Here is a 12,575-nt window from a genome sequence, read left to right as displayed (position 1 = left end):
ATGTAGTGTTGTGTACAGAGAAGTGGTGACAAGAAGAATGGTCAACTGTCCTTCAGTGTTGGATACATACAGAGTAAAGAAACATTAGAAGTTACTGGTGAGTGAATAAATTAATACATGCGGTGTGAAGTATTCCGTTTTGCAGTGATCAAAGGAACAAATTTACCTGCTTTGGATTCTAATGGTATGTATAATATGGATATTGTATGGATATTGTATGTACACCTGTGATATTGTATGTATGTCTGTGTGTGTGTGAGTTGATGGGAGTTGTATAGAACGCTACATACAGTATATATACTTACAAATATAGATGCTTCATGAAGTCGTTATTGTGTAGGGCTGAGTGATCCATATGTGCAGATAGTATTGATGCCTGAAAGAAGATTCCAAATAAAGCCAGTGGAAACTGATCACAAGAGTAAAGATCTGAACCCCACCTATTACAAAGAGTTTGACATGTATGTTGGGAGTGTGACTTTCTGCATTATTGTGCAGTTAATGGGTCCCTAGTTATGATGACAACACTAGAGTCTGCCCAGTAAAGCCATACTTCAAAGAATTTACTTGACCAATATGGTAGTAGTTATTGTCCTGGCAATATTGTCCGGTAAGGTGTTTAACCACCAAAGTGTCCACAATTTTTTACTTGCAGTTATATCACAGCAGTCATAAATATATATATATATATTTAACAGTTACACCGTTAAAAGTAGTCCTTGGCTGCCATATACATCAAAGTACCTACAGTTTTTATATACTTGGATATGAGCCAGTTGTATCACAGCAGTAATTATTAACACTTGCCCTCAGTTTTATACAGAGCTTACTAAATCCCTGTGCTACCACCTATTACATCATTCTATGTACATATGTTATCAAGCTAGTTAAAATAACATTTTAGATGTATGTAGAGGCTGATCAATTATAGAACCTATGAGTGTAAAATATACACGAGTCAGTATTCCCAATTAAAGCACACCATACAAACATACGTACAGAAAATATATTGAGGCTAGTCCAATGTTCCACGTCTATATGTGACATCTTCCCTCTTAAGCATTTGCGATAAGTATCATAGGTGATGGATAACTGTCCCTGTCTGTAGGCCTTGAGTCAAAGTAGGGGCTTCTGGAAGCTGGGAATCAGATTGAGTTCGTAAATCTGCTTGGTTTCTTCTAAGTATTCCAGAGGATGTTTTGACAACATATGATTGAGGTGTAGTAGCAGAGTGTGATACTTGTCCTGGTATCAGTCTTGAGCTATCAACCCACGCAGGCTGATAGCTCTGGTAGAGTTCTTACTCTACTGTATGTTGTCAGTCATAGTTTTCTTTCTGTGCCTGTTTGCATTTTTTATCTAATGTTCTAAAGTGTTCAATGTGCTCTCAGTTTGGCGCAAGGTGGTCATTCACTTGGGGAACATCTGTCCTTATCTTCCTCTCCATTAGCATTTCTGCTGTACTAAGCCCACACCAAGATAGGGAGTTGCTCGATAACTGATTGTAAGGGTCCACTGTATGTTCAACAATTTTGTCACTGTCTTAACGATTCTTTCTGCTAGTCCATTAGCTTAAGGGTGTTGTTGTGTGTTGGAATGGACAAATTGCTACATCTCCAGTGAGTCAAATTGAGGCCCATTATCAGTAACCACATACCAAATCTGGAAAAAAATGGCTTTCAAGTGTGTTATGATGCTGGAGGAGGTGGTGGATGTAAGCTTTTTCCTTTATATAAATCTCGAGTAGTACATAATCTACTACCAACAAGTGATTTCAATGTTTTAGCTTGGCAGCAACTCGTTTCCATGGATAGTTAGTAGAGTTGTACCGATTCCCACTTTTTAGGGAAAACCGATATCCGATATATTTTTACCCTGTTTTACCGATAGTTAACCGATACCCGATTGTAGGTCTCTACAATTATACTTGTGCTCATTCCATTAAAAATATAGCTAGTAAAGCTAATTCTGTGAAATTATACACTCAAAGTTGCTAGTCAGACAAGTGGGCTAGGGCCTGAACCATCACCGTTTATCTTTGTGGTTACCACAAAACATAAACAAATTACCCAAGTACATACCAGAGCCTTTGACACTAGCCCTCCAGTGGTACTGCAGCTGCTGAAGCTGAATAGACTAATAATCTGCTGGCCACAGCCCATTACAACCGATTTCCGATTATGGTAAAAACAGCTAATTATCGGCTTCTACTGATTATCGATCCCATTATCGATCCAATTATCGGTACAACTCTAATAGTTAGGTAGAGGTATCATTGGCTCTCAAGGTGAAACGTTGAGTTTCTGGCAGGTTGGACATGACTGGCTAAACTGTTCTATTGCACTAGTGACTCCTGGCCACCATACTGAAGGAGCAATGCAGAGCCTACATCTTTGTATTCCCTGATGACCGAGGTGTTTCTTCTGTAGCGTTTGCTGCCTCAAATTTGACGCTACAACAATGCGAGTTTAGTGGTATAGTAACAATCCATTGGTGAGGGTGAGGCTACCTCGATATCTCCAGTAATCCTTCAGCTCTTAGTTGTGTACAGAGTTTGTCAGTTGCTTGAGCTTTGGCATACATTTCTAGATGTTCTGCACATGTAGGTAAACTTGCTGTGATAAACTGTACAAACTGCTCTGTCTCACTGGGGCGGGCTTGTCTGTTGTTTCTTGAAGGAGAGCTCTAGACAGCATGTCTGCAGTATACAATGATTTGTCTGACACATGATGAATAATGTATTGAAATCTCATGAGCCAGAATCGAAACTGCAGGACACAAGGTGGTAGGAGGTCTGCCCTAGAAGAGGGATGAGAGGCTTGTGATCAGTTTCCAGGGGAGCAACTTTTCCCAGCACATACTCTTATAAATTCTCTAATGCCCATGTTAATGCCAGTGCCTCTTCTCTCTATCTGGGCATAGTGACATTCTGTTTCACTCAATGAACGGGAAGCAACAGGGTTCCATTTATCTTCTTGCTGTTGTAGGAGGACGGCTCCTAAGCCATAAGCAGATGCCTCTGCAGTGATTATGGTTTTTGCTGTCACATCACACAGCAAAAACCACAATCTCTGGTGAAAGTAATTTCTTCTTTAAGTTTCCTAAAGGATTCTTCTTGGGGAGCAGTCCATGCCCAAGAATTCTTGTGCTTAGTAGGTCACAAAGTGGCTTAGAAATTTGAACAATGTTTGATGAGAACTTGGACATCTGATTGACCATTCCCATGAATCTTCGGAGCTCTGTAATGAATGATGGTGGCTTCATTGCTGAAATAGCTGCTGTTTTCCTTGGGTCTGGTGAAATACCCTGCTTGTCAATAACATGGCCAAGGAATGTGATTCGTGGCTGGAAAAATTGGCATTTATTGCCATTCAATGTAATTCCAGCTATTTTAGAACTGCCTGAAGTCTTAAGTCATGTTCCTCTGGGATACTCCAAAAAACCAATGTCATCTATGTGGCATAGTAAACCTGAGAGATCTGAGAGGACTTCGTTCATTTGATCAATTGCAATACTTCTGGTGCATTTGTTATGCCAAATGGAAGTTTACTGACACAGAATCTGTTTTGATTGTTGTTAACAATCTGGACACTGTGGCAAAAGGAATTTGCTGACTCATGTGAAATTTGCCCAGACCAGTGAACAATGATGGGTACTATCATCAACAGATTGTACATGTGATAACAACTTCAAACCTTGATGGCTGGAAATCGTGGTAAATTGTTTGTAATGTTCTTTACGACATAAACAAGTTGTGTACAACAGGATCCTTCATGTGTAAGTCAAAGAGTAAGAAATGTTTTATCCCAAAACTATCAGTCTGGGCTGCAAATTGTTGTGTCTGGTAGTTGCAAAGGTTCTAACTGGTTCAAACCGTTCCATGTGGTCTCAGACAATACCGTAACTTCAGCACCTGTGTTCACCTTGAATTTTATCAAGCCTGATTAATCCTCACTTGCCAGTCCCACACATTACCATTAGTATTCTCCACTGTATCAACGTACTTGATGTCTTGAGCTTGTTCATTAAGTGGCTGTTCTGTTGTTGTGGCAATGGTATTTGAAAGGCATTTGGAGCTGAAGGCGCCCACGCCTGTTACATCTAAAGTAAGTTGTATCCTTTGCTAGACATGATTGTCAAGGGTGTTCTCCAGTGCCACATCTACGGTGGTTATTAAATGCGGGCTTGTTTGAAGTTGGTGGGATTGCTGGCAACTTTCTCCTGGTAGGGAACTGTTTTAATGCATTCAGGGAACTTCTTTCTTGCTTGATAAGTTGTTACACAAAATCTTGTTGGGTTTTGATGGATTCTCATTGGCAAATTAACTTTTGGCTTTGTCAAGAGTAAGTTCTGGTTCTAGCTGCAAACACTTCTATCATCGGTTGAGATATAAGTAGTTTCTTTGCATCTTCTCCCAGGCAATATAACAAAGTATTGACTTGACATTTTCTACTAGCCCTGATGCTTGACGATACTGCATGTTCAAAGTGCCACTTCCACTTTGGCCATTCTTCACTGTTAGCAAACGAAAATGGGGTTGGTGGCTGTAGATTCATCATTCTGAACACCATGTAGAATATAGCATGATTGATCACGCGAGTCATTGTTCTCAATTAAAGCACACCATGCAAACATTTACGTTTACAGACATACATATAGTAAATATTCAAAGATTAGTCGAATGTTCCATGTCTATATGTCACACTATGTACGTAGGAGGAGCCATAGTCTTGTTTGTAGTCTCAAGTGATGAGATATTTTTATCACCACATCTATAAATGAGCAGATACTAAATACACCATGAAGGCATGTAGAGAGTATCTTGATGTTGTGGTATCATGGGTTTAAATGTTGTACAAATGGGACCATAAGCTCACTCTACTTGTCTTTGAATGCGCTGTGGGACTTAAGTGTGTGTCTTGAAAAACTTTATTTGTCAACTATGTTTGACTGACTCCATGGACTTCTTATAAGTAGTACAGTATACCCTATGCAATCAAGGCCCACCCACCTAGTCAATTTTGGGTAGTGGTAGTATAAGTCAGTCATGGATTATCGACCACCACTCAGTACCAACCATTTAGATAAACAGCAATTTACAGCTTTGTTATTTCAACAGTAGGTGCTCGGGTGTGTGTGTGTGTGTGTGTGTGTGTGTGTGTGTGTGTGTGTGTGTGTGTGTGTGTGTGTGTGTGTGTGTGTGTGTGTATGTGACATACATACATAAATAAATAAATACAGATTCACACACACACGCATGCACGCTGCGCGCATGCATGCGTGTGTGTGTGAATCTGTATTTATTTATGTATGTATGTCACACTGCTCCAGCATAAAAAGAGTAGAAGCTACTAGGGATGTTTGGATAAAAAAAGTTGTGAAATCAAAGGTGGTAGCCAGCTGCAATGATGTTAATGAAAATAGGCTTTATTATTTTTTCATTAACATTGCAGCCATTTGTTGGCTGCCACCTTTATATTGAAAAAAAAATGTCAAAAGGAGCTAATTGATCAAATAGCTTGACCACAATTCCAAAGACATGAATACTTGGCTTATATCATAGGTGGTGGAGACAGGGGAGGCATGGCCCCCCCACTTTTATGGGACACTGTTTGCAAGAAAAGATTGAGATACTCTAATAGAACAGTCAGGATCTGGATACTCTAATAGAGCAGTCATAGTATTCAGAGAAGCAGTGTAGCAAGTTACTTAGTTATGTATGTGTAGTTATCAATAAGGAAATATAACTGGTGGAGAGCAGCTATTGTCAGCAGGCTGTGACCTTTTTTTTTTTTTGTCTTCAACTTACAGCTGGCCTGGCTCCCTCACTCTTTGGCCTGCTCCACTGCCCCTGGCTTATAGATAATCTGTTGTCTACTGGTAAATTGCAAACTAATTGGGTACTAATCCAGGATGTAGAAAATGAATGCATGTTCACTGCCTAGAGGTGAAGGATGGATTGTACAGTTGTGGACTGTGTGTTGTTCTATTTAGTCAACACATTTCACATTTTTGTATGTGCATTATACCAGCATGGGGTGTTAAAATTGTATTTAAACCTTTTGTGAAAATGTAATTAAATTGTGTGGGTATGGTGTTGTATTGGTTAATGCTATTTGCCTGTAACTTTTTTGCAATTGGTTGGTAGTATTATACCTATGATGTCAATAATACATCACGATGGTTGATAATAACTAGAACTACTTGTCACATGTAACGAAGCTGGCTTTTCAATGCTATTGATTGTGGGATTAAGTTTTGATGTGAACCCACATAGTGAACTGAACTATAGCCTGGAGAAAATTATACAAGTTTGCATTGCTATATGTCGAATTTACAGTTGATAAAGAAATAAATGGTCGATAATTCATAATTTACATGTACACTAGGACAAGAAATATATTTTATTTATAGTAACCTTCTTAATTGAGTTTCTCATTTTTAGTGGAGTTAAAGAAAACCTTCTTGACATGCCTGGATCAGTTCTTACGCTGACTGTATATGATCATGACTTTATTACAAAAGATGACTTTGCTGGAATGGTGGTAATTGAAGGCAAAGAAATCCCCCGACTTCCTGGTGGTTCTTCCAGTATTGATGATCCTAATGCTCCACAGAGGAAGACATATGAGCTCCCCCTGGTACCAAACACTATGACACCTGCATTAAAAGAACTAGCAGAACGAAATCACAAATTTGTTAATGAGTTCAAGCGGCGACATAGGAAAAATTAATCTGCATATGTATTTTGCATAGCTAAAAAAAAGCAACTTTTATAATAGACACAGCTATAGCTAGCCATTTTTTTTAACCGTATACAACTTCAACATGTCTACAAAACTACTGGTGTTGCCATTGTTTATTAGAGCTACCAGTTATGCAAATCATTACTGTGACAGGCAGAAGATACACAACTTTTCACCAAGTTTGTGTATTACTTTTGGTGTTTTTAATATTCCTGCAACAAAGCCATGCACAACACCTACATAGAACATTGCTATTGTGCACACCGAAACAAGACGAATGGGTTATACTTAAGACAATTGAGGTATATTCTGATCTATAAAGGAAACTGTGCTACTTTATAACGCAGTGAAGAGCTAGATTGCATTAAACTTGAATTACAGGTAGTCAATATGCTTTTAGTTTCCTAGTGTATATATAAGTGCAATTGTCTGTGCATAATGCCTACCAAAAATATAAATTTGATGGTCAACAACTCACAGCTTAGTGATAACTGTTGACATTCAATTGTGGGGTATAATGCATTCCCAAATGTTTTAGCTGTGATATCAAGCTTTTAAAGAATTCAGAATGCTGATAGTCAAGTAGAATGCCAGCATAATAGGTTAACAAAAGCATCAGGAATAATATGCCATGTTAGCATAGTAGTATCAGACTACTTTCCAAAAAATTAAAGTGCACAATGAGTGTCAAACAATGAGTACATTACATACAACACTGCATGCATTTCATTTTTTTTTTAATGTGTCATTGAATTGTATACCTGCTTCTTGAATACTTTACAGAAATATACTCTAATATAGCAGTCACTCTAATACAGAAATAGCCAACTGTTGAACATAGTTTTGAGCATAATAAGCTGTTTTTCAAAGCATAATTGGTTCAAGCTTATAGTTTAATAGAAACAAAAAGTGCTGTTCTTATAGGACATAACCAATTCGTGGAATTACTATAGCTGGATTCATCTTGTATACCATGCCCTGCATGAGCCAATTTTGCTTTTGAGCAATGTTCAAAAATCAAGCCTCAATATTATGCTCTCAAATCAAAATTATGTTTAGGGTTGACTGTTTTATTAAAGCGTTACTGTATTTTCTTGATCCTTGTAATAGAGTAAGTGACTGCTGTATTATGGAGTATCTCAAATATCTGTAAAGTATAAAAATAAGCAGCTAGGAAACAACAACAAACAAATAAACATTATGTATTTTGCAGTGTGTTCATGAGTGTTGTTCTTTTGGTGCACATTCCATATTAAATCCTCCTATTAAATATACATGGTGTACCCCTTAGTATGATGTGTATACTTCACAACATGATGTACATGGCTACTTTTGAAGTATGTAGCTATACACCTCGTGGTGCATCATACTGTGAAGTATGTACATATGTACGTCATACTAAGTGACCACAGGGAGCACACCAATAATTTACAGTGTATTGGCATAATCCTTACTGCTTTTACTAGCCTCAAAATCATGCTGGCATAATTGATGCAAACCTAACGGTGCAAAGATTAAACCAAATGGAAATGAAAAACCCTATATTTCAGTAGGGAGTCCACTCAGCTTATGCTGATTTTCAGTGGACAACAAGAATACACTTACAGATACTTAAAAGGTGACAAAGTGGCAGCCTCCACAACTTGAAGACAAACTGTTCCATAAAATTGTTCCACGATAAAAGAAACTTCTTTTACCAAGTTAGTGGTAACCCTGGGAACAAAAAGACAATATTGTAAATTACGTCCACCATAACCTGTTACATCTTTAGAGTATTGAAAAACATTTATATAGTAAACATGAAGAATTATTAGCAGATCTGTAAACTTGAATGGCTGTGTGGTAACATAGATGTTCAGTCAAAGTAAAAGGTAATCTGGAAGCACAAGATGGTGGCAAATTCTTAGTAAACTTAGAATGTGCTCTTCCAATCATAGTAGTAAACTTGGCAGTAGTAGGACACCAGACAACATCACAATAATAAAACTTGGCAGCACAAAAGCAGTGTACAATGAACAGAGTATTATTGGTTGTAAAGACCCAAAACAAAGGATTGAAGATATTTTAAAACTTGGCAGCACAAAAGCAGTGTACAATGAACAGAGTATTACTGGTTGTAAAGACCCAAAACAAAGGATTGAAGATATTTTGGGTGGAACTCTAGACACCACATTAGAAACATGCAAATTCCAAGATAGCGTAGGGTCAATTGTAACTCCTAGATAATGAATGGAAGTAACTTGAGTAAATAATGTGCCTCCAACAGAAACATTAAGCGTTTTATTTGCAAATCTCTGATGACCCCCTATAAGCATTGAATGAGATTTGACAACATTAAACATAGCTGAGAACTGCAAGGCCAGGCCAGCGAGTCACATCATCCAAGTCAGATTGCAAGCATTTCTCCACTACACTTAGGTCTGAATGACTCATCTCAGCATCATCATACAAATCCAAAGTGGAATATTTGACAACAGTAGACAGGTCATTGATATGCATAACAAAAAGGAAAGGACAAATCATAAGTTGGTCCTTGAAATCCATAAAATCTCAATTATGACAGCAAAATAACATGGTCAAATTTAATACCTTGACCAAGTCCAAGAAAACAGTTCCGCCTCATCAACTGATAACTCTCATCCATTATTAACATGTGTAGAATAGCCCATGCAAAAACCAGGCAGAAAGTAATATATTATTTTTATGAAAATGTGAAACAATTTTATCAATTCTAAAACCTTGAATAAAATGGGCAGCACAGAAATAGCTATAGGTTGAAATTGCATCAAATTAGTGCATTGCTTACACTTCAGTACACTGAGGAGTCGTAATGGCTTGCCCATGCCAATGAGGAATGCTTGCTGCTAAGTGAGGCTACAAGACCATTAAAATAAGTTATTTTAGCTGACTGCAACATAGAGGTTGCCTTGTTATGAAGAGCTCTGTAGGATGACCAGCCTGAACAGGGCCAGATTTCAAAGTTCTACGATGAGCAATGTCATGTAACCAATTCAATGTGCCCTAGTATGAGAGCTTGATAGCCAGGGACAATCCTTCCTTTTAAGTATCTTAAGTGGCACTAGATGGTCCAGCAATTCATTCATTATCAAGTTAAACATTCCAAACAGTCAGAAGGGTTATCAAACTGTGAGAAAACATTATCCCAAATATCATCACAAGTGAGAATTTCATCAAATTTATCCATATCAAGCTTTTGAAAATTTCTAACAACAAGCCAATGAGAAGGGGAAATTGATCAACACGGACACCCCAGAATAGAAGTGGCTAACAATTAAAAGGAAATACTTTGGTACTGTACCATCAAAACAATCAGTAGTCATCAGCACATCAATCTGAGAATTGAGAACTGTTCACAGTAACTCTAGTTGGAGCACAAACAAGGTTAGCAAGTTGTATTTCATAACTGACAACAATAATTTGGGCTGTGAACTAGATGGCTTCAACAGGTCAGCATTCACATCACCAAGCAGCAAAACAAGGCGAAAAAGCTGTGATTGAGTGGGGGGTAATAAACACAACAAAATAGCATAGATCATTTTATTTTTTTGGAAAAGTACTAGCCAGGTATAATGGTGGATTCCTCCACCCTTAAAACCTGAAAACATAGTAATTATAAGTATAGTATGATTATTAGAGATACTACGTATCATAATCATGTGGAGGTTCAGTACAGTATAATACACCGGCAATACTACGAGATACTCTAATAGAGCAGTCAGTAGTGCTCTAATAGAAAAGTCACCACATATATTGGCCGGCATTAAGAATCCTCCACTATGAAAACTTGCATATGCACTAGCACCATCCAGGTATGTTACAGATCCAATTTTGGAAACTAATAGACTGCTCAGAAATTACCAAAAGTGGCAATTTCTGGCAACCAAAAGTAGCCTTTTTAGGCAACTTGACGGCTCAAAAAGTTTGGGCAGTGGAGGAAAGGTGCCAATTCTGGCAAATTTCTAGTTGCCCATAATTGCCATCTTTGGCATTTATGAGCAGTTCAAAAGTTGCCAAAACTGGAAGTTTCCAAAATTGGCAACTATTGTTTTGCTTTGAGCAACCACAACAAATGGTGCTCCAAAGCTACCAAATCTGGTAGTAATTGTATTTTTACTTATAAAGGATGATAAATTCATTGATAGTGGGATTTAGTTTGCCAAAAGTTATCAGAAGTGGCAACTTTTTAATGCTGAGAAATAAGTGAGCAGTTCAAAAGTTGCCAAACTTGGCAACTTTGGTTGCCAGAAATTACCATTTTTGGCAACTTAGCTATTTCTGGCCACTAAACATATCACTTATATGCAATGCAAAGATGGAAGGTTTTGCGACCAAATTAACTACACAGAATTATCATAGCTATTAGACACTTTTCAAGCTGCACAAAGGTTGCCCAAACTGAAACTGTTCTAAAATTGAAACTGTCTGTGTTGCTTTGAACAACAACTAGATGTGCTTAAGTGTTATCCCACTTTAATTATAATATGCAATAAATAGGTTGATTTAGTAAATGCAAGTTAATCAGTTTCTACAATGTAGAAGAATTGAAGTTAAGATTGTCCATATCACATCTGCTTCTTAATGACCCTTTTACACCTATGCTTGGCCAAGGGTGTAAATTCCTTACATCGTCGGTTGTTGTTTTCCGCTTCTTCTTATACAATTTCATCATCCTCTTCATTGTCTGATGACATAGGAGATATGGAGGCCTCCTTGTGTTCTCTTCTCTCTCACTCTTCTTCAGCTTCCTCCTCATCACGACTTGGCACTTCCACAGAATTGCCGTTGGAACTACCAACTCGATTGCCATTGCCATCGAGTTGTACTTTTATATAATAAAAATTCACTAATTTTTTGTTATTCTTCTTTTCGCCACACTTTAGAAACACTATAACTCACATATGCTTTACTTAATTTTCTTCAAATTTGGAGGGCAGTTAAAACTGATTGCCCGAAGAGAAATAATATTTGCAACCTAGCTGCGTAGGTGAATAGACTATTTACGTGGTATAATAAGCATCTGCTTAAAGCATCAACTTCTTATTTGAAGTGATTTTAGTCACTCTGAAGACACTTTTTGTTTGATTCTACCTAACCATACTGACAATAAAATTAGATTTCTGAGCAGGCCAAAAATTGACAAAACTGGAAACTGTGTGTTTTACAGTTTCCAAAATTGGCAACTTCTGTTTTTTTGCTTTGAATAACCACAACATGGTGTTCAAAGCTACCGATTTTGGCAATAAGTGTACTACTTCTTTTATAAAGGATGATGAACTAATCAATTGTGGGATTTAGTTTGCCAAAAATGGCAATTTTTGATACCCAAAAGTGCCAAAATTGGCAATTTATATAATTGCCAGATGCATCTGACAACAAAAAGTTGCCACTTTTGGCAACTTTTGAGGTACTCACAATTTCCATTTTGGGTAATTTCTGCAATTGTTATGTAATTTTATTGAAAGTACATCATACAATACAGTAGGACTGTATATTAGAAATCATAAAAGGTGCACACAAAAAAATAATATGACCAGAAACCAGCTTCACATTCCCTTGGCAGTATTGGTTAGGTAGAATCCAAACCAAAAAGTGTCTTCAGAGTGACTAAAATCACTTCAAATAAGAAGTTGATGCTTTAAGCAGATGCTTATTATACCACGTAAATAGTCTATTCACCTACGCAGCTAGGTTGCAAATATTATATCTCTTCGGGCAATCAGTTTCAACTGCCCTCCAAATTTGAAGAAAATTAAGTAAAGCATATGTGAGTTATAGTGATTTTTCTAAAGTGTGGCGAAAAGAGAATAA

General features: G+C 37.4%; 1 protein-coding gene across 1 annotated transcript in view; it reads left to right on the top strand.

The window, feature by feature from the left end:
- LOC136250805 (BAI1-associated protein 3-like) overlaps positions 1-6,867 on the top strand; it is a 33,252-nt gene extending 26,385 nt beyond the window's left edge. Inside the window, exons 33-36 of the mRNA XM_066043105.1 lie at positions 19-97; positions 146-184; positions 341-461; positions 6,446-6,867. Of these exons, the coding sequence (XP_065899177.1) occupies positions 19-97; positions 146-184; positions 341-461; positions 6,446-6,734 (528 nt within the window). The 3' untranslated portion in view covers positions 6,735-6,867. The remainder of the gene's footprint in view (positions 1-18; positions 98-145; positions 185-340; positions 462-6,445) is intronic.
- The last annotated feature ends 5,708 nt before the right edge of the window (positions 6,868-12,575 follow it).

The sequence above is a fragment of the Dysidea avara genome, chromosome 3, assembly GCF_963678975.1.
Source record: "Dysidea avara chromosome 3, odDysAvar1.4, whole genome shotgun sequence".
NCBI lineage: Eukaryota > Metazoa > Porifera > Demospongiae > Dictyoceratida > Dysideidae > Dysidea > Dysidea avara.
Note: the sequence above shows the minus strand (reverse complement) of the source record. Positions and strands in the feature narration are given on the sequence as shown.